General features: G+C 43.1%; 1 protein-coding gene across 1 annotated transcript in view; it reads right to left on the bottom strand.

Annotated features, from left to right (window-relative positions):
* FANCA (FA complementation group A) overlaps window positions 1–21829 on the bottom strand; it is a 36525-nt gene that overhangs the window by 6757 nt on the left and 7939 nt on the right. The window contains exons 10-35 of the mRNA XM_057401971.1: window positions 19658–19724; window positions 18973–19085; window positions 17931–18007; window positions 17338–17479; window positions 16643–16776; window positions 15011–15121; window positions 14528–14623; window positions 14373–14432; window positions 13204–13292; window positions 12689–12749; window positions 12544–12593; window positions 11338–11414; window positions 9419–9523; window positions 8680–8822; window positions 8157–8227; window positions 6655–6754; window positions 5684–5883; window positions 5388–5484; window positions 4984–5160; window positions 3890–3963; window positions 3318–3446; window positions 2785–2851; window positions 2363–2520; window positions 1692–1797; window positions 678–737; window positions 192–296 (exon numbers count right to left, since the gene is read on the bottom strand). Of these exons, the coding sequence (XP_057257954.1) occupies window positions 192–296; window positions 678–737; window positions 1692–1797; window positions 2363–2520; window positions 2785–2851; window positions 3318–3446; window positions 3890–3963; window positions 4984–5160; window positions 5388–5484; window positions 5684–5883; window positions 6655–6754; window positions 8157–8227; window positions 8680–8822; window positions 9419–9523; window positions 11338–11414; window positions 12544–12593; window positions 12689–12749; window positions 13204–13292; window positions 14373–14432; window positions 14528–14623; window positions 15011–15121; window positions 16643–16776; window positions 17338–17479; window positions 17931–18007; window positions 18973–19085; window positions 19658–19724 (2669 nt within the window). The remainder of the gene's footprint in view (window positions 1–191; window positions 297–677; window positions 738–1691; window positions 1798–2362; window positions 2521–2784; window positions 2852–3317; window positions 3447–3889; window positions 3964–4983; window positions 5161–5387; window positions 5485–5683; window positions 5884–6654; window positions 6755–8156; window positions 8228–8679; window positions 8823–9418; window positions 9524–11337; window positions 11415–12543; window positions 12594–12688; window positions 12750–13203; window positions 13293–14372; window positions 14433–14527; window positions 14624–15010; window positions 15122–16642; window positions 16777–17337; window positions 17480–17930; window positions 18008–18972; window positions 19086–19657; window positions 19725–21829) is intronic.

The raw sequence follows: 21829 nt of genomic DNA, 5'->3' as shown, positions 1-21829 counted from the left end.
TATAGTGATGCTCCAACACCAAGGCTGAATGCCCAGAGCTGGAATCAGTGATACAAGGGTACAAAAACACTCCACAATTTCCCAAAGGCATTAAGAATTTCCCCACACTCACTTCACGGTTTGCATTAAATGAAGCTTAAGACAAGTGCTCTGAACTGGTACTTATTTAGTGATGAAATAAGAACAGTTACCGCTGCAGACAAAAGCACAATGGGACACTTGGTTTGACACGCTGTTAGAACATCGTTGATTGCTTCTGCAAATTTATTGCAGCCCAAGCTGGCATTAAGCAGGCCCTGGAAGGGGACAAATTACATGATGACTACACACGTATGTCTGTGCTGCTTTGAAGTATCTCACCAAGCTCTGTGCAAACTAGTCAAAGGTAACTGTAGGGGTCAGCATGGCCCAGCAAAAGGAATGTGTTACCAACAATTTCTCCTCCCATCAGCTTTGGTGTGTTGTATTAGAATTAACCTCTACCATTACTGTCTCCTATTACTTCTCTGCATTTTCCTGGATTACTGCTTTTCTTTTTGGAATTTACAACAATGATTCTCAAAACAAGAGCATAAATAGGACATCTCATTGCCAAGAATATCACAGTCTGGTATCTGGTGAAGAAACTACTCTAGTTAGCAGGGATACTGGAACAGAATGACAAAAGCAGCACTTACCCTAAAGAAGTGAGAAGTGATGTCATAGGACAGTGCATACCCTCTGGAACAGACATTCTTCTGTGGGGAGAGGAAAAAAATCATTTCATCCCTTTTGAATTACGATTTTCTCTGAATATTTTGGGTGTCTGGCCCAACAGGACTCAGCACAAAATCACCCCGTGAGATCCTGAGCATCAGTTCAGACTGTAATAATTTCATTTCTACATAAAGCAACACCACTGACTAGGTGGTGCTTTACAGTCCAGCACCAGGAAGCAAATCAGCCCTGCTCACCACTCGTGGATGGCAGTTTGATTAAGTCTTGCAATGAACAGAGGTTTTTGGCTGTGGCTAGCATGACAGTGCAGCAGGGCTTGAAAACGCCAGTCAGGATGGATAGACAGAAAGGATAGCTATCCTCAGAGCACAAAACAGTGCCTTGGGGGACCCTCAGGTCAGCTGATCTCCTAGGGAGCTGCAGAGATCTTCTTACCCTCCTGTGTTACATACACTAGAGAAACATTTGACAGATGACACCAAAGACAGCATCCCCCAGGTTGCTGCACGCGTGTGCACACCACAAACATACACTGTCATGAGCAACATAACTGGAAAGAACACTCCTACCACTCAAGAACTGGCCAAGCCACCACCAAGCTACTCTGTGATCACCCACTGGTGGTTCTGCTTCTGGACTGTGCAATCCCAGCTCCAACTACTGCTATGCTGGCTGGCTCCACCCTAGATTTGCCTATACTATTTCCCAAGGATTCTCTCTCCATAGCATAAAATGCCACAACAATTCCAAATGAACAAACCCAAAAGTCATCATCCTACAGCAAAGTCCTGAGAGGAACTCTGCAGAGCTAGGGGGTGTGAAGTCTTGAGCTCAATGAGCTGAATGTCCCTATGAGCTAAGCTAAGGTTGTTCCAAGTTTAGCTGCATTTTAACTCCTGTCCTAAACCCAAGTTTAAGGTCTTAATCTAGAGCATTTACCAACAAGAAATTACTGTTTGGCTAATGACACATACCAGCTCTGAGTTTACAAAACAGAAAAAGTCTTCACAGTCCAACACTGTCTTCTTTCCTTTTTGACATGTCATGATCAGAGTGGATGCAGGGAGCCCCACCAGGATCCTTACATAGGGAAAAACAAAAACAAAACCGAGATTACCATGAAGAAGAGAATCAGGCTCCATACTCTCAAGAACGCGTCTTCAATACCAAGGGAAGTTTGAGAGATGTTAAATGTGAGAGATCTCAAACACACAGACAGAAACTGCACAAGGAATTTTTCCCATAGGCAACAATCCCCCCTGCATTTCCATGATATACACACAACTTCCAAAGATACCAGCAATGACTCAAAAATAGAAATGCACATCTAGCTGACAGCAGCAAATAGAGTAATTTAACAGTTACAAATGGTTGCATGAAGAATGGGCTGTAAACGTTGTCCATGAGGGCATGTGGGTCTTTGAAATCCAGTCTACTGGCAGAGCCAACTAAAGCCTAAGACAGCAAGACACAGTTAATTCACCCGGGTACCATAGAATAAGTATCCCTTGCACAATTGTTACCATGACAATAGTGTCCTCCTCACTTGCAATGGAATCAGAGGAGGGACTACCCAACTGCACTAGAATTTCCTTGAACAGCAGTTTTGTTCAAGATATTCCCAGCCTTTCAGATCTGCATTTACCTTCTGTGCAGCAGCAGCTCCTGCTGCCTCCACAACTGCTCACCCAAAGCAGAGCCAGGTTTTCTGTCTTTCAGTCTTTCCTTGAGAATCTCCAACAGGAAGTGCCTGGTGCAGTCAGAAAGCAACCTCTGCCTACACCCCAGCTCCAGCACCATCTCCTGAACAGGGAGATGGGGTAAAAAAAAGTAAATCAGTGTTTGCCAGGACTGTACCCTAGTTTGCATTCAGACTCTCCATGTTTTGCTGAAGTAAGACAAAGAGATCAGTAAGAAAAATCCCCCCCCCCCCCCCCCAGTTTCCATGCTACTGCTGACGTGGAGAACTGAATGTCAATGTACACTGAGGTATTGGGAAATAATTTTTGACTTTGCTGGGTCAAAAATCAAGGATTGAATGTATAGATACATGGAGTCTGAAATCACCTGCAGCTTGCAGAAGATATCAGGATTGAGAGCTGTCTTTGACCGGCCGCAGGTACCCAGGTCCAACCTGAAATTAACAGACACACCAGGTAACTAACCCTGTTAGCCCAGCAGGATAACACCATTCAAATAAAGTCAAATGGCTTCAGATGAACATAAAGCTCTAATATTAATATTCCTTAAACAAGCTGTAGGTGAGACAGCAACTCTCCTCTAGACCTCTCTCATTTTCCAGCTTCAGCCACTTCCTCAGGGGCACTGCTGCTTGTCTGGCCAAACGACCTGAATACAAATTCAGCATAAAGCTTGACTAGGGACTCTGTGACTGCAACCCCAGACCTGTCACCCAAAACAAGATTCTTATGCAAAGACTGGCGAGTCCTGCAGGGCCACCTCCCAGCTTTCACTCCCAACCAGACCTGTGAGAATTGTTTCCACAGCCCCATGTGAGGCACAAGCTCACAGCTCCTATCTTGCATGGCCATTAGCAGAACCATTGCTTCTGCAGAAATGCAAGTCATGATGCAGAATACCTTTGTGAGGAATCCAGAATGGTATTGATAATAATGCCACATGCCTTCTCCAGGTCTCCATCGCAGCCACCAGAAGCAGAAGCTGCAGGAAGATACCACTGATAGATGGCCCAATAATGGAAATCCTGCCTGCAGTATTGAAAAGGAGAAGATAGAAACACTTATGACAGATTAGATTTTAATGGTGGTCTTTCCTTGATGTAAAAGGAAGCTCACACAGCAAGTGGAATGACAGGTGAAAGCACCCATACAAGTACAGATAGAAGAGTCATCCACCCAAAACCACATGTCCTGATGTCAGTCACCTCTTGCTTCTGGAAACAGGGAGGTTTTGTGAAAAGTTATTTGGAAGGACTGCATGTGCAGGCCAGAGCTTATCTTGATAAGCTTCCTCAGTTAAACATGCCTCATTCTAGCATTGCTGCAACTCTGGACAAAGCATAGTAGTCAACAGGCATTTCTGCCCCACAACAGCTGGTTTATTTACTTCCTGATCTTCAGTACTTTTTCCTCATATGGGTGGGAAAGACTCTTGAGCTATGCCCTTTTCAACAGAGCCCCTCTGCACTTACCTTTCTGAAGCAGACAGAATATCCTTTTCAGAGGACACTTCCAGCTCCAATAGCAGCCACTCTCTGAAAGACAACTGGGCAAAGCAGTGAGTGAGGTAAGAGGGCAGACCAGCAAGGCAACTTGTGCAGAACAGCCACCTTCCTCCCAACACAAAACCCACCTTCGCCCACCCTCAGACACAATCCTGCACAGGTTAAGAGAGATGAGACAGAAAACATCAACTAAAAGTTCTTGCACTGTTTCCCTTGCAACCAATCTAAACTAAAACCCAATTGGCATTAAAAATTTACTGAAAGCAAGCCTATCAAACACTTCACCCACACCCACCCACCCCTCTGACATTTCTGAACATGCTCATCATGTCAAAGTCTAGATACCAGAATGAACACATGTTATTAGAAATAAATGCTAAAATGAACAAAGCACCATAGTCAGACAGACTGGTACAAGCATCAAAGAAAGGTTTTAATGCAAAGCTATTTTAGCTGCATACATCAAGCTAGCCAAGCACAAGGAGTCATTCTAGTAACATGACAGACTCCTCTGCACAAAGACAAACTGGTTTTATGTGAACCAGGTTAAAAAAAGAAATCCTGTCCAAGGGTGGTATAAAGAGAGTAGCTGTGATTTAAACCTGCTTCTCAGCAAGGCAGAGCCAAACAATCAGAGAAACACAGGTGGTTCAGGAGAACACTGACATTTAGACAAAGCACCAAAAAACCCCAAGTATTTTCAGTTATTTGACTCACCATCACTTCACAGGCAGTACACAGCAGGAAGCTGAGACCATGGACAGGTCTCTTCTCTACACTTCCTGACCATTTTCTCAGTATATACAATATAACTTGTCAAACTTTCTGCTTTCACAATAAGCAGGATGAAAAACTTAACTCCAATTTTCTATTTCTACATTACCATCACCATCAACACTTACAAATAACACTGAGCACGTGATATCTTCAGCGGTCAGACCAACTTTCAGGCATATTAACTTTTTACAAGCAGCTTTTTATTGCCAATTAGTAAACTGCAAAGGGCATATTTGAAAAATGAGAATTACAGTGTGAACTGAAGTCATGAAAAATACTTATACCTGGAATGCTTTTTCCTTCAAGAGCTCTTGAAAGCGTGCTTGTTTCCATAAACAGAGGCTGGCTCTTCTGTAGTTCAGAGAGGGATGTGACAGGGAATTCCAGAGTAGCTCAGTTTTTGCCTCTTTGCACAGGATTTCCCGAGCTTCCAAGCTCAGCCGAGGCACTAAGTACTGCAGCTAAAACAAACATACAGACCCTGCACATTTCCATCACAAAAAAAAAGGCCCAGGGCAACCCCTGTGTGACATTGCAAAACAAGCAAATACATAAAATGGTAAGATGGGAGGATACCAAGATGCATTTTTATATAGTTTTCTTTGCATGAGTTAGTTTCACAGGAGTCTGCAGCAGGAAATTGAACCGAGACTGATCATTCTCGTAAGTAAAACTTTTTTCCTTTTACCTTTTTAACAAGGCTAGGAGGAAGCAAGGCACACAAATCCTCATGAGAGCAGGATGAAAACTTGCACATAAAGTAAGATACTGCTGCAGTGCAAAACCTGAGAAAAAGAACAAACTCCATTAACTGTTTGGTTCAATCGTACCTTTTCCCACTCAAAGTCCAAAGTCAAAATAAAGAGTATTAAAAAAGCTTCTAACCTATTTGCTTTTGAAAGCACTTCATGTGCTCTCAAGCATCCCTCCTGTGGCAAACCTACACCAGGGAAACAAAGACACATGGTGGAGACACGACCTCACCTCATGCAGAAGGTAAACGATTCTTCCATCCTGCACTCTAGCAAGCAGTTCCAGAACTCAGAAAGGGAAAGGAGCTTTGCAGGAACAGGCTGAGAAATCCCAAAATTGACTTGCACTTCAGGAATTAGAGCTCTGGATTCACTTAAGTGGACCACAAAAGCTGCCAGTCCTAAAATATGAGCATTATTCAGGGAAGGACCCTGCAAGCCAAACATGAGTAAAGAACTGGAGAGACATATATTTAGAAACCACCTTTCTCAGAGGAAAAAAAAAAGAGAATTAATCAAATAGCAGAACATTTACTTCTGTCCATTGACTAATTAGTGTAGTAGTATCAATTTAGCAGACAAGAGGCATCAATTACATCACAGGTTCTTCCTTCCTTGAAATTGTGCAGCTTAGGTCAACCTGCAGCAAAATTTGGACATTTCTGTGACACAGTAACTTGAAGAAACTAGCTGTAAATTCAGCCCATCAGAACTGGAGACTGTCAAGGCTTTTAGCTTCTATGACATTTTATCATGCTTTTAGTCTGACATCTGCAATATCATGGAGTAAAGAAAATTAAACCAACAGTTCTTGAGAAGCCACACACTGCTGCACCCCAAATTTGGGGTATTTTTAAAAGGGGTGTACAACTGTGTTATTCAGTGTGGAAGCTCAGGAACTAAGTGTTCTACTAGTTTTCTTTTGGCTTGTTCATATACTTGCTTATTTTAGCTGCTGTTAAAATGTATCTCAGAATGCATTAACCTTCTAACCTATGTATTTCTGCAGAAGAACGTTCAGCTCACGCTCCTGAGAGCAAGTTCATGGTACTGGACCAAAATGAAGGTTTTGTGGAAGTTTGAACACTAGTGAAGTCCCTCCAGGGTGTAGTCCAGACAGGTACATGCCCCACAGCACAGGAAATGGAGGAAGGATAGCCTTTAGCACACTCTAACCACATGATTCTTGGCTGGAAAACTAACCTGATGATAAATAAGCTGGCAGAGCCTGCCCAGAAGCGAAGGTAAGAGATTCCTGTGTCCACACATCATCTTCACAAACAAGGGGAGACATGGTCCCTGCCTGTGGAAGGGAAAACCCACATGCTCATTTTACTGCTGCTTTTTATCCCCAGTACAGGAAAAGGTATTTAAAAATGCTTAAACACAGTGAACCTGAGCCATGCTTGTAAATACAGGATAATTATCATTCCATCTAAGGGTTCAAAGAAGTGTCACTTTTGGAGTATGTGAGCAGAGGACCCCTACAAAGACATGAACACTACAAGTGCCTAATATAGTCAAAGAGGTGTTCTGAGATAACAAGGAGAGGCGGAAGCTGCCTGGGGCACAGTCAGCTTTTTTCACACAGAGCACAAGGTAAACAGAGGCAGAGCAATAAATGGGATCAAAAAAACAAAGCAAGAGGAAAAAGGAATTAGTATGGCAAGGTCCTGTTGCAAAACAGGGGAAGGGACTTTCCCGTCCAGATGACAAAACCCAGCACATCCTCAGAGGAGATGGGATAGGGAGTTTGGTTTAGAAACAATTTCCTGGGATGCCCTTGCTTATCACAGCTACTTTTCAGCACAGGTTTTTGATACAGATTCATTTGCTCCAGGTCAAAACAAGCTGGATGAGGGAAAGATGCACCAGTTGCCACAGCACGCTGAACTCCAGGGGGGCAGGCACCTAGCTCAGTGCCACTGGCAGCTGGGCTTGCAGGCAGCTTCTCAGCACACTGCTGTTTCCCAACAAAGCCCTTTTCCACTGAAATGTTGACCAGACCACAGTGTTTACAACTTCTGTTAACGTCAGGAAAGAGGTAGCTATTAACAGAGTCCATCCAGAGGCAGTGGAGTGCTGCCTCTCCCTCCTCATACATGCCAGAATCAAACTGAGTCACTTCCAGGGGCAAGACAGGATGAGAGGTAAAGAGAAAGTGTACCATGCTCTTCCTGTGCCTGCAGTGTTAGGCTTTATGCCTCATTCATTTCGTATTACATATGGCATTAGGAATGAAGGGTGAACCTGCCAAAAAGACACCCCAAAGACACATCAGTACGTGCTGTCAGAAGACAAGCATTCGTCACCCCTGATCTCTAGAGTCAGCCAGCAAGTAATTCCTGGACAAAAGGAATTTGCTTCATTCCCCATCCTCCACCACTGAGCTGAAAACACCAACCTGAACACATAAGGTTGGTAGAGAGTTTTTATACATTGTCACAGAGCAAAACACAGAGCCAAAGGCCACCTTTTTCTGAAGGGAACAGTAACGAAAGAGGGGAAATACGTTCTATTTACAAATATACATCAAAGCACATTAGTTCTTAGATTACAGAGCCTCAGAATAAAGCAGCCTGCATCTGCCAGCCTGGCACAGTGAGTATGAACAAGCAGGAGTCTCTCCTCACCCCTGGAAGAGTTTTGGAATTCTAATGCACTAACCACTTCTGCCTTCTCTACTCTTTTTATCTGCATCTTACCTGTCAGGAGGGTTAAAGTAGGAAGCAGTAATTAGGTTTTGGCAGAATGATGTCAGCAGAAGATCGACAACCTGAAATTAGAACCACATTGCTAATTCCTAGTTGTTGGGCTGGATATCTAGATCTCATTTTCTGCTGTGTATATGTTTCCCAACATTAACAAGGAGACAAATCAGTTAATGACATGTGCTACAAGTTGTACAGATCCACTGGCACTAAGAGATGGAGAGCTAAGCCAGTAACAGCTCAGGAATGATTCCAGCACACAACAGAGACAAGCCTGGTAGGGAAAGCCTAGCCCATTACAGGACTCCTTTGACAGAATCTATCTCCAGATCTTGCCACCAGTCATCCAACAACATCCAGGAGGCAGAAAGATATGAACAGTCTGTGCAGGGCAGAACAAGGTAGACAAAAGGAGAAATGTACTTCCTGTTCTCCACAGACAAAGCAGCCTTTCACACAGTATGCACTTTTACCCACCCAGCCCCTCATTTCTCACCCCAACGAAGGCTGTACTCACACTCTGATGGCAGGCCTCCAGCCTGGGAGCAGAAATGTCAATTTGGATTGGAGAATGCAAAGCAGCAGCTTCACTCTCATCACCGCTGTGACAAAAGACTCTTGCCACTTTGTCAGAAACCACTGCAATCTGTGCTAGCACATCTGCAGGAAGATTAACAGGAGGAGAGTGTAACCAGGACAGAAAGCATAAAAGATTTATAATTCCACATAGCAGGAAGAAGAACAAGTGAAATATATACTCTAATTGAGTATGCTACTAAAAGCGTTACTGAGAAAGGAAAAAAAAAAAGTTTAAATGGAACACAGTGACCATTGCCTTTATTTTAGAAGGCAGTGCTATTTTTCCCCCAGTACTATTTCCAATACACATTGAGAATAGTTTTTCACACCAGAAAGGAAACAGCCTTCAAAAGGGGGCCCAGGTCACCGGGCGAGACCCAGGAACAGGGCTGCCTGCCTTAGCAAAGATCAGCGTGGTACCAAGTACTTTTGATACCAAGTATCACCACAGAGATCTGAAGTTCTGAACTCAAGCATGGAAACAGATCAGACATTAATATACATAGATATATAGATATATTCATAGCTGGCAGGATTATACAGATCTGAAAGATTACCGTCTTCAGGTGCCAGTGGCAACTAACTACTGCTATTGCTTTGGCTGTCATTAGCCACATTTTATTAATGCAGCTTTTAACAGCCAGTTATGGCTAGTTGCAACTTGCCTTCCCACATACCTTCATGCTTAGCCTGCTCTACAATCAGCACTCTTAGTTCAGCCAGGTCAGCCTTCAGCTGTTCCACAGGCTCTTTGGAATGGCTGGTCCCTATTTGAGATCCATCTAGACAAGCAAGAGAGAAATGCAACACATTACCCTCATCTTTGTGCATTCTATCAGCTCAGAAAATGCATTCACCAACCTCTGCATAAATTTTCTGTAAAAACAGTAACTACTTTTCTATAAGGTACAACAGATCCCCAAACTGTCAATCTGCCACATAAACAGCTTTGGTTTCACATTCAAAATGTGCTATTTGATTAATCATTTATGAGTTTATCCCTAGTTGCAGAAAGGAAATTAGTTCTTAAAGGCAAGAGATAAAAGAGTCTCCTTTCAGAGTTTTTTCCTACTTGCTCCAGTGCTCTGCCCCTTGCAGAAACATTTGCTGTCCTCAAACGACTGGAACCAGTTTCAAAATTCAGAGACAGTGTGAATACTACATCATCAGCGTCTCCTCCATGCAACATTTCCAGATGCTACATGTTCCTCTGTTCTGGTTTTTGTTTAAAAGAATAAAAAGGAAATTCCTTTTACCACTAGAAAGACAGTGCCACCAGCAACAAGCTGCCACAGCACAGCCCCAAAAACCACCCATACAGTTGGTCAGGCAGGAGCAGCATCTTGTACATGGGCCAGAAATAACTAAGGACTGAACATGAGAAGTAACAAAGGTTAAAATTAATACTCGTTATAAACACATGGCAAGGTAAGAAGGAGCCTGCTGAGTCATCTTTAGGTGCAAGGGTGAGCACTAATGAACAGCACAGGCTTAGACCTGACCAACACTTGATCCTGCCCTAAATCCAGCCTCTGTGCAAGAGCCCTACGTATAGGATTAGGATGTAGGGGTCGGGAGGGGACACAGATCAGGCAGATCAGGATGCAGCACCACTAGAGGTCACTGGCAACTCAAGGCCTCTTGACAAGCCCTGGCTGCCCGTTGGGATCCTGCTGATCCCAACCCAGCATGTCAGATCCTTCATCCCTGCCGGTTGCTAGGACAACCTCAGCAGCCAGGCTGCTGCACATCTGCGGTGGCCCAGGACTGCTTTGTCACGCCTCTCCAGAGAGCTTCAAAGGCCCCAAGTGCCCTAAGAAGGGCTCAATTACAGATTCTGTGTACGCAGAGCTCACTTATCTCCACCACACTGGCCACACTCTGCTTACCAGCCTGACCTTTCCATTTCTATAACCGTGTGGTGAGGATGTCACCCATTTAATATGCATCTGAAACACCCACTTGCTGAAAAAGATAAGAGGGCTCATTAAATACCTATTACACTGACACACACTGCACCAATAATGTGGATACAGTGAAGGGACCTGAAATTAGCGGGGCCTTCCCACACAAACACATGTAAACTATGGGCTGCAATCCCTGTCCCACTGGCTCTGTTCCTAGCCCCTCCTGTTTCTTCAGAGCTCATTCCTATCCCCTCCTGCTTCCCCAGAGCCCCGTCAGGCACAGTAATCCATTCTTAAAAGAGGACCATGATGATTTGAGACAGTGCCATTACGCAAGGTATCAACACAGCAGGTTCACACCCCAGGCTAGCCAGAGCCGAGGAGCATTCAAGCTGCAAATGCTGATTCATGGAGATGTCTCCGAGGTAGATTTAAATCAGCGAGCTCAGGCATTGTTTGCAGCCACAGCACAGAGCTCAACAATCCCACCCAAGCAGGATAGGCAGAGACTCATTACAAGAGTAACTCCTTAATACCTTAGTAAGACATAAAGAACATACACATATTTATGTGCAGATTAAAGGCCTCATCAGCTGTAAATTCTTGAAAATTTTCAATTCAGGAGGGCATCAATGGAAAAAATTCACTTTTCTTCAAACTGATCCTGAAGTAAATGTTCTACTTTTTACCTTGTAACATTTTCTTTTTCATAGCAGCACAGGCTTGCATGTATGTTGAGTACAAGTTGGAGGGTATTTTATCAGCTCTGTAACAAAACAGAAAAAGCAAATACATTCATTATAGCACATAACCATGCTCAAACTCCAGATTTATTAAGTATAAACCCAAACAACAGCTGTGTTATGAAATGTAATTAGAGGCTCCTAAGCATAGAGAGCATCTGAAGCATTTTTTCATTATCATCTGACACAAGGGCAAGAAATCTATACCTAAGGCTTTCATAGCAAGTATTATACACATGTAACACACACTACACAAAAACAATACTATATATATTATTAACACATGCATTGGTACCCATTCCATATATAATGCGTCTAAGATCACATGAGAGTAAGTTGTGACATGCAGGATTCACACATCTAAAAGACTGATGTAATGGAGGCCAAAGTTTGACCTCTGATGCTTGCTGGGCAGGCATTCAGCACTAAAAACATGTTACGTGAGGCTCCCCAGAACCCAGCTGCTTCTCTCAACCTTAAACAATGATCCAGTCTTTAATTTTAGAGCCAGACTAGAATGACGAGGCAGGACCAAATGCCTCATCTGTAGGCAGTGTCACGAACATTTTTTTCTTCATGATAGGTTACAGGGGAATTACTGGATTTAAAATAAAGCTGCTTCTGCAATGCAGAAAAGCACTTCTGAACACACATGTAGGACAAGCCTGAGTTCTGAGACGGGCTGCGTTCTCCTGGGGTGCCTCAAGACCAGCTCATAAAGCATTAACAGACATTTCAGTTTCATCTTCCACTTCTCCAATATCTTTTCCCAAAAAGCTCCCCTTTATCAAAAAAAGGGGGGGGGCTCATCTTCCTTATCAAATTTTATATTCAGCAGTATTCTCCAAAGTCTGCATAAAAATATGTCCTGCCTGCAGCCAGAGGGCTGCCTGGGACTCCTAGTTAATGGTTTCACAGTGGCTAGAGGCCTAATTACAGAACTGAAGACATTCACCTGTACAAACAAACTACTCCCTCCACGACTCAACTTGCACACCATGAGCCTGGCCATGAAGCCCTGCCAAGAGGGCTAGCCAGGGCTCAGCCTTCTGCAAACAAGGTATCAAAGCCTCCAATAATCTGATGTGAAGATAAATGTTCTGAGAAGAAAAGTCCAGAAGCACAGAAAGTTACACTGGGCAGTCACAATACCTCTTTAAAGAATCTATAAAAGCCATGCGCACATCTGGGGTTTTAGGGAGCTGCAACAGAAAAAGAGGCAGGTTAGGTACAAACTACACACTACGCACATCTAAATGGGAGGATCAAAAAAGAGAAGCCAAAAGCAAATACTAACCACACGCGGCCTGAGCAAAGCAGGAAGGAACCAGGAAGTATAATATCGTCGCCTGAAAATACTGAGACAGAAAATAAATAAAGCAAAATATTAACCATGCCAAAGCTGTGCAGTACCATCTCATTACCACAACAGTTTATTTGGCTCCTCCAAACAAGAAATATCCATGTTGCCATGAATAATCACAGACAAATCAGGCTCAGATTAGCCAACAGTTATTAATTTCTTTAATTTTACTTTTTATTTACTATCACATTTGTGGACTTTTCCAGGTGTGCACATGCCTTTTCACTCTCTACACAAATAACTTCTATTTAGATGACTACTGAGGAAGGGAACAACATGGGAAGAACTTCCCAAAACCTCCTTCGCTCATATCCTCAATTTTTCTTGTTTTGTTATTTTGATTTGGACTTGGCTTTTATTATTATTAGCACCATCATCATTATTATTGTCACCATTATCATCACTACTACTGCAGCTAAAACCCGAAAGAGTTGGAGAGCATGTGGTACCTGGCCTCTATCACAGATGTTGGGATCTTCCTTGTGTTTTCAAATATCTGAAGGGCCTTTTCAACATCATGGAGTGCCTGGCCCTGGGGCTGGCTCACACAAGTAACAAGGAAAGAAAGACGTTGTGAGAAATCAAGGATGACAATACTTTCCCTGCTTGTTCTTCCAGAGTTAGTAACAGTCATCTGTGCTGGGAAGCAACTGAACAAACACAACAGAATAACAAGAACTACCTGATATGCAGAGTAAAACTGCAGGATGGAGAAGCAGAGCCTGAACCATCAGCCTGCCTCATTAAGGCTGTAACAGCTATTCTGGGTCAGCTCAAAGGTCCGTGTAGCTCTGTACACACCTCCGACAGCAACTACAGCTGATACTCTGCTTAACATCACATCATATATCCACTTGCACCCCATCAGGAACAGTATCTTTTCTGCTCCAGGTTTGGCTTATTTTGGTTTGTACACTTAGAATTAAACCCCAGCCCATGCTACTACACTCTGAGGGACTGCCATCATAGGTTTCTCTTGTCTGAGCTGTAAGTAAGCTTAAGACTACAACAACCTGTACCAGTTTCTCAACTGACAAACAGATCAGACTTGGAAGAAATGACATTAAATCTTCATTTACAACTTGCAGTTCATCACAGGACTAGACTTAATTGCAGTACACTCAGCTACCCTGTTGCCAGCCTGTATCTCATGTACTGAACTGACAGTATAGATGAGGCCCCTAGTGTACCATACTTGTGATCAAAATATAGGAAGGGATACTAAAGGCAAATGCTTCTTTATCAATTACTCTTACTACCCAAAACTTATCAAACCACAGTACGAAACTGCAAATTCCCTCCCAGAGTCTCCTTTGAGTATGAAACCTTGATAAACCACTAAAAAGATGACATGCTATCCTGAAAACAATATATATAGATATTGATGTATAAAATGCTTTCCTATGTGATCAAATCGTTTGCACCAAATCCCTCAAGGGAGATGCTACCAAATCTGAGGAGAATCTGCATATTTATGGCCACTAACCCATCCTAAACCTGCAGAAGATTTGGCAGTGTGCTTAAACTTGGTAGGAGTGGCAGAGAGGTGGATAGCCTAAACTCTTTTCCAGAACAGGGGCATGACTGATGAGAAAACTGTTAGCTACACCAGCAGTACCTGCACAGGCTCATCTGTGGATGACAAGTCTTCGTAGAGCCCCATATCTTCTATAGCAACCTATGTGAGGTTACAGAGATACACACAGTCACAACACAACTCGTATTTTAACAGATCCAGGAAGAACTATTTGAAAAGAGACAGTTTTGACTGACCTTGAGGTCATCCAGTCTGGTTTTAGCCAGAGTGATGTACTCCAAGAGGACAGACCGATGTTTCGTCGGCACAAAAGGCGGGTACATTATATGGACCTGAAATACGAAATTCACAAGATTAGCCACTTAACAGTGTAGAAATTCTGTTTAATGTTTACAGCCATTTATCTCAAATATTCCCCAAAGAACATGTTCTTGCTTCTTGTAGGATAAGCCATTTTCATGGCAACCAACACGAAATTTTTCCCCAGCAACAATACAAACAAAAAGCACTGACATGCTTAAATTTAGCTCCATGAAAGAAAAACTCCTTCTTGTCAAATAAATAAAAATTTTGTACTTCCTTATTTCAGACAGGTTTTGAATAATGTATCAGCAGTAATGCAATTACTATAACAATATTAATAATATACTGAGCCTAGTCAAAGGCACACACTTTGGAGAAGTGTCTTTAGAAAACCATCTGCATTAGCATCTTCTCACCTTCAGGTACTGCGCTGGTTCAAAGGGCACCAGCTCTGACAAGAATTCAAAGAGGAAGAGCAGAGCTTTCTTACTGCTCGTGTGGTGACTACCAGCGTTCCCAAAGGAAGCCTGAAATAGGGAAAAATGACAATGCAGCCTTTTGGCACGAAAGAATCCCAATCCCAGCAATGCTGCAACTCAGCACACAATTCCCAGGCATGTGTTAGAGATCTGCTCCCTATTAGGAGAACCTTCCTGGAGAAAGAATCTTTCCAAAGAATGACTATAGGCCATTAGGAAGTAATTCTTTACTGAGAGTGATGAGACACTGGGCCAGGTTGCCCAGAGAAGCTGTGGCTGCCCCATCCCTGGCAGTGTTCAAGGCCAGGGCTTAGAGCAAGCTAAACCCTGTGCCTGGAGAACAGAAGGCTGCGTGGAGACCTCAGAGCAGCTTCCAGTGTCTGAAGGGGGCTACAAGGATGCTGGAGAGGGACTCTTCATCAGGGACTGTAGTGATAGGACAAGGGGTGATGAGTTAAAACTGAAACATGGGATGTTCAGGTTGGATATAAAGAAGCTCTTCCCTGTGAGGGTGCTGAGGCGCTGGCACAGGGTGCCCAGAGAAGCTGTAGCTGCCCCATCCCTGGCAGTGTTCAAGGCCAGGTTGGACACAGGGGCTTGGAACAAGCTGCTCTAGTGGAAGGGGTCCCTGCCCCTGGCAGGGGGATTGGAACTGAATGAGCTTTAAGGTCCCTTCCAACCCAGACCAGTCCGGGATTCTGTGATAAGTCTCCAGAGAAAGTTTATTGAAGTCTCTAGGGACCTTTTATTTTACTTTCTCTGTCCAGTTTCCAGAGTCTGCCCTGTCATGCTTAACACTCATGTGCTACCATCAGAGGCAGACCAGTTAGAGGAGTTAAACAAGGTAACACTGAAATGCACCAAAAGGAGTGAGATTCACGAGGGAACCACACATCTGCAGGTTTCCACACAGGTTTACCCAAGCATTGTAAGGAAAATAAGCCAGTCTGAGACTATACAGAACATAACCGATTTACCTTTTGGTACATCCTGATCACTCCACCAGAAAAGGCTGTGTTTCAGATTTGCAAACTCATACAAAGGAATTTACAGATTTAAATTATGTGGAGATTTGCATACCTAAAATACTTGCATGTTTATAACTAGAAGCTAACAACCAATTATCTATAAGGTCAAACACAGCAATTACAGCTGCATGCAAACATCCAGGAAATATGAATGTTTCATCTGCAATAACCAACAGCTTATGCAATAACAGTGTTGGTTATCAAGATACTGAAATACATCCAAGATTATGATTATAACAGGAATTACATGTCTGCATTCCTGACAAATAATATGAGAAGGCAGGATGGACTTAAAAGATGAAAGGAAGGAAGACCAGAGAAAGCCAAATAACATATTCTTCGCAGACATAAAGGCAGTAATGAATATTAAATCATTCCTAATACCAATACAATCACTTATTTATCTCGGCTTTGGGTCCTCTCACCTTTCCCCCCTAATTCCTGACTATCTTGTGTGAAAGCAGGCTTCCACTGTGCAGCAGAACACTTCCTATGCACAGGTTTCCTCACATACTTAGAGTCAGGCCGCAGTTCATCTTACCTTAAACCATTTAGAGTAAGGCATGAACACAGCAGGGCCCTCTAGAGCAGCCTGCCGAGCTATCAGGAACGCTGTGATCATATTTTCCACATCATAATTCCCAAAGGCCTTTATCAGAAGATGGCTCAGTAGATCTAGAAAAATAAAACAATAACCCAAAACTTTGCTCTTGATACTGTTGTGTAATTTTCTACAGTAAATGAAGCCAAATAACTGCAATAAAACATCAGAAGGACATGTATTGCAGCTTGGGGAACATTTAAGACCTGCTTGTACTTTTTCATGCCCTTTCAACAGTCAACTCTTGGATTTCAACCTGCAGGAACTGCAGGGAGTCCAGCAATGAGATAATCAGTAAGAAGTTCTAAAAAACAAGGTCTGCTAGCAGAGGTGAGAAACAAGAACTAAGCTCCAGTAATTGCTACTCCAATTAAGAATGAAGGTAACTATCAAATAACCATTCTTAGCTGCACACAGAGTTTGAGAAGTGTCAGGCACAAGACCTGGCATTCGCATGCCCAGGCCATCAACAGGGATGTCTGAAGGGGAAAGCAGATTTTTCTGCTTTTCCACGCAGGAATCTCAAAACAGCAACTATAAATATCTATATTGCTACACCAGTTGGCATGGTTTCCCTATCAAGTACCTGAGAAACAAGCAGACATTAGATTAAAAGTTTGCTAATACCTACTTACCTTCGAAGAGCTGCTCAGCCTCAGCATGACAGACTGCCAGCGTGGAAACACAGGACAGAACATGCTGCCAGTTCACTTCATGAGTCTCCAGCACTTGCTGCAGCTGGCAGATCGACTCCTTTGCACTGAATGCCACAAACAGCTGGAAGAGTGAAAACAATTAATTTCAGCTATGACCCATATGCAGCCACCCATAAGAGTGAAACACACCGCCAGGATTAACATGCAGGTGTCTTTTGGAAAAGCTATCCTGTGTACATCTTCTGCATCAGCTTTCCAGAGCCGGATACCATCCTGGACTGGGACCATCCCTGGCTAAAATAAACAGTAGTATTCCAGCTCTTTCAGCAGTCATATCATATTCTATAACAGTGAAAATTCACATCTTCAGTTATCATCGTTGTTCTCATTAACAGCTTTGCACAAATGAAAACCCCTGTAGTACTCTCTCTTCATGTCTCCTCCTGCCTACAGTTTCTGGCAGCTATGACTGGAACACACTGCTTTAAAAAAAAAAACACCTCATTTCAGGTATTTCAGTGAATATAAACCCAACATAATAAAGTTCTCTTTGTGAAACCAGGGAGACCTACTTTGCGATACAAGGTAGTAAGCAGCGAACAGGTTCTTGTAAAGCTCCACTCTTTCTGCATATGAATGGCATCGGACACTGCACCCAAAAAAAGAAGTTTACTTTTCAGCAATAAAATAAATTTTAAAATACACCCAAAACCCTTAAGTTAACCACACACTTCCACAAAAGATTTGGCTTTGGCAGCCAGATACTTCAAAAACTGCCCACTGAGATACTCTGTCTCCCATTCATTTGTCTTTGGAACACAGTCCTTGGCAACAAGGACAGTATCATTTCACTACCGCGCTGCCACCTCGAAGCTGTTCTTGTGATCACACATTCATAGGCCAACAAAGAATCAGAGAGGAATTATCATTTTCCTCAGTAACTTCTCCCCACTGGAAACCAGCAATGACACAGCTCTCCCACACAACAGGCAAGCAGCTCTAATCATAGCTCAGAGTGATTTTACCAGAGATTTTGTAGCCCAAACATATTTCTTTCTAAAACCATCAAGCTCCACAATTACCAATTGGGGATTAGAAGCCTTCCTGTTGCTACCTCTAATCTACCAAAAGAAACACCCAGCCAGCAGAGAAAGGCCATGTCTTATCAGTAAACCCAAACACGAGGGACCAGACTTGCTTTATCCCCAAGCTCTCTGCAGCACTGCCTCTCCCACCCAGTTTCCCCTTTGGCCAGAACTGCTCCCAGAGGCCAGAGCTCTCCTGTGTCTGCCCCATAAAGGCTGCTATTACACGTGACTCCAAATATCTGTTCACGAGCCACTGGCTGAAGTTCTGTTTGCTGACTTTCCACCTACAGTTTTCTCCTGAACTACAGCCCTCTAGAGCCCAGATTTTAGGGAGTTTTGGTTTTGTTTGTTGGGGTTTTTTTTTGTCTGAGCTGGTACCCTGCATATATAGACCCTGGGAAAGAACTGGGAAGCCGGGAGCTTCTCTGGCTCCTCCAGGCTGGACTAAGTGAGGCCTGGTGGGATGGAGCTCCATACGCGCAGTGACACACCCTGGAGACACTCACTTCTCCCCACCTATTCCTACCTTTCAACAATGGGTTGTAGGTAAGAACCTCGATCAGGGTGTGTCTAAAAAACTGCTGCAAGGAATCCGGATGAACCGCACTGTTATAAAGTGACACACTGAACACATTTAACCTGTAAATGACAGGGAAATACTCAGAAACAATGCACAGGAAGTATGATAAACCAGGCGTTGATTATGGTGAATTACTCTTTTTCCTTCTACATCCATCTCTCAAATTGCCAGACACACACCCTTTTTGTATGTGTTTTTAAAATATCTATTGGTTACTCTACATCATGTAGCCATCAGATTGACAAACTTGAATCTAATGTATACCCCTGAACAGGATGGCTTTGACATGTACAAAGTAGTTAAAACAAGTTTGGAAGAAGGAACTGGAGAAGACAATGGCACCTTCCAGGTACTTCTGCTCAGAAACAGAGTGAGAAAACTCAAGGATGCTCTAAGATCAGTTCTCACAACGCTAGAACACCCTTTCCTACCTGACACTTATCTTTCTATAAGCATTTTTATTTGCACAGATTTTATTAGAGAGGAGAACACTAAACGTAAGTAACACTGTTGTGGGGTATGTGTAAATAAGTTACTAAAACCCGTAACATTTGCTTTACTTCAGTAACAAACATAACAGTGGATAAAAAAAACTACTCCTGACATTATTCGTAGGAACTGCATTTCTTACCAGAACCTCCTAGCTTGCAACATGGAAACATCCTCCTCCTTCTCTTTACCAACAGCATCAAGCACCCCTGTACCCCAAAATAAAGACACAAAGCCACAATGAGAGAAATGGAAATGGAAGGAACTGTGATACTAAGCAACTGGCAAACTAACAGGAACAAGTAATTTGTGCACCTTTGAGAAGGTGACCCCATTAGGGAAATATGCAGAAGCCATTCAACAACATTAAATTCTTACAATTTTTTTCGAGAGTGACAAAGAGACTCAAAAACTATTAACACTAACCTTGAACCAATTTAAAAGCATTCCCAAGAATGCGCTAATAATTAAGCCCTCCAAAAATGCACATAAATTAGTATTTAACTTCCAAACCCAGTTCCAACTGTGCATTGCATCTGTGAGTGTGAACACTACAAAGCTGCGTAAGAGAGAAGCCTGTCTGGAGGCAGACTGGCAGAACCAAGCTTTGAATTAACTATCCTGGTAATAATGGTCTTAACCGCCAGGGCCAAAGAGGACACTGCGGTGAGTGCCACACATTCCAACTGCAGCAAGGCTTCATGTTACATTTGCTTAGCAGAAATTCTCTCAAAAGCTCAATCTGCCCCAAAATGACTGGTGGAGGTCAAACAGGTTTGCAGCTTGCACAGCCTACATCACTCAAAGCCCACGCATTGAGAAAGCCTTTGCTTCACAGCCTGCTGCACCTGTTTCTCATCCCATCGTACCTTTAAAAGCCTCCTCTTGTAATAGTGAAAAAGAGTTTGGTTTGTTTATTTGTTTATTAGGATCAGTAAGCCACCCTTAAAAGGAAATTTACTGAGCTGTGTCCCTCACATGCTTTTCCAAGGCAGCCCACAGCATTAGTACATAATACCCTCTTCTCCTGCTAAGGAATACTTTAAGGTTAAGTAGGGGAGAACAGAGAAAAGGAGATAAACTCTACTTATCTTCAGGCACAGGAGTTCAATATAGCATTACTATGAAGCACAGTGCTCCCATGCTACTCTCAGCCTGTCCTTCTCCTCCAGTTAAGCTCTTCATTAATAGTGAATTATTTTACACAGAGAATCCTAATGTTCTTCAAAGCAGCTGATTAACAAAGCAAAAACCCTTAAAGGTGACCCAGAAGCATACACTAATAAAAATACCTTTTAAAGAACCTCATTTAATACAATTTTCAGACACACAGACTGCCAGTCAGTCAGTGGCAGGGCAGGCTGCACAAACGTGAAGGTCAAACGAAGAGCAGGTTAGCAGACTCCTGTCTGACTGCCAACCGCCTGCCTTTTTCCCCTCCAAAATCCCCCCTAGCCCTGCGTTTGGAAGGGTTATTTTTCAAGTACCAACATAAGGGCCTCCTGAGATGGGACTCATTAAATAATAAGCACTTCTTGCAGCTTTCCATTTTTAGGAACACTCCCTGAGGTCTGTGAGGCATCTCTCTCTACAGACAATGCTCCCTGTGAGACACGGGTATGGGATCAGGCTGCCAGTGCCCACCACAAGAGACACAGAGGCGAGCGAGTAGTCCCAGTGTCACATCCTGGTTTTCCATCATCTTACAGCAGAGGGAAAGCACTAAGCTCTGCAGCAGCACTAAGCATGTTGCAGAACCATACCAGCAACAAAAAGGAGAAAGTGCTGTCACTAAGGAGACAATGAAGTTACAGCAGCCACAGTCAGACTCTGCTAATACACCGGTGCAGGGCATGTGAGGAGGTGCAAGCAAACACTTCCTCTGCTGTACAGCAGATACAGCAACTTACTGCGAAGATCATCTGTTACACAAGACAAAAATAACCCTCCTGTGTTTAGTCTTTCTGCATTGGATTTGCAATGCAAACCAGGTGTTCCTCCTTCAACTCTCAGCAGCAGCATCTGGTCTGCCCTGGCCAAGACAGACGCACTGTCCATAGGATAGCTTTTGAAGTCTGGCCATTTAAAGACTGCATACCTACATTAGATGTCTTTGCTCAGCATTAAAAACAAAATAGGTTTCACAAAACATTAGTCTGCAAATCCAGACTGTGAGCCAGCAAAATTGTTTCCTTGCACCTAACTTTCTAAATCCAAAGTTTAATTCACTGGGCAGGAAAAAAAATTATCCTAGCCTAACCTCTGTGCTACAATTGCTTCCGATCCAACTTGTTAAAAAATCAGCTCGGATACT

The sequence above is a fragment of the Pezoporus wallicus genome, unplaced genomic scaffold, assembly GCF_028554395.1.
Source record: "Pezoporus wallicus isolate ANWC-B61680 ecotype Strahan unplaced genomic scaffold, APGP_CSIRO_Pwel_v1 contig_10187, whole genome shotgun sequence".
Lineage (NCBI taxonomy): Eukaryota > Metazoa > Chordata > Aves > Psittaciformes > Psittacidae > Pezoporus > Pezoporus wallicus.
Note: the sequence above shows the minus strand (reverse complement) of the source record. Positions and strands in the feature narration are given on the sequence as shown.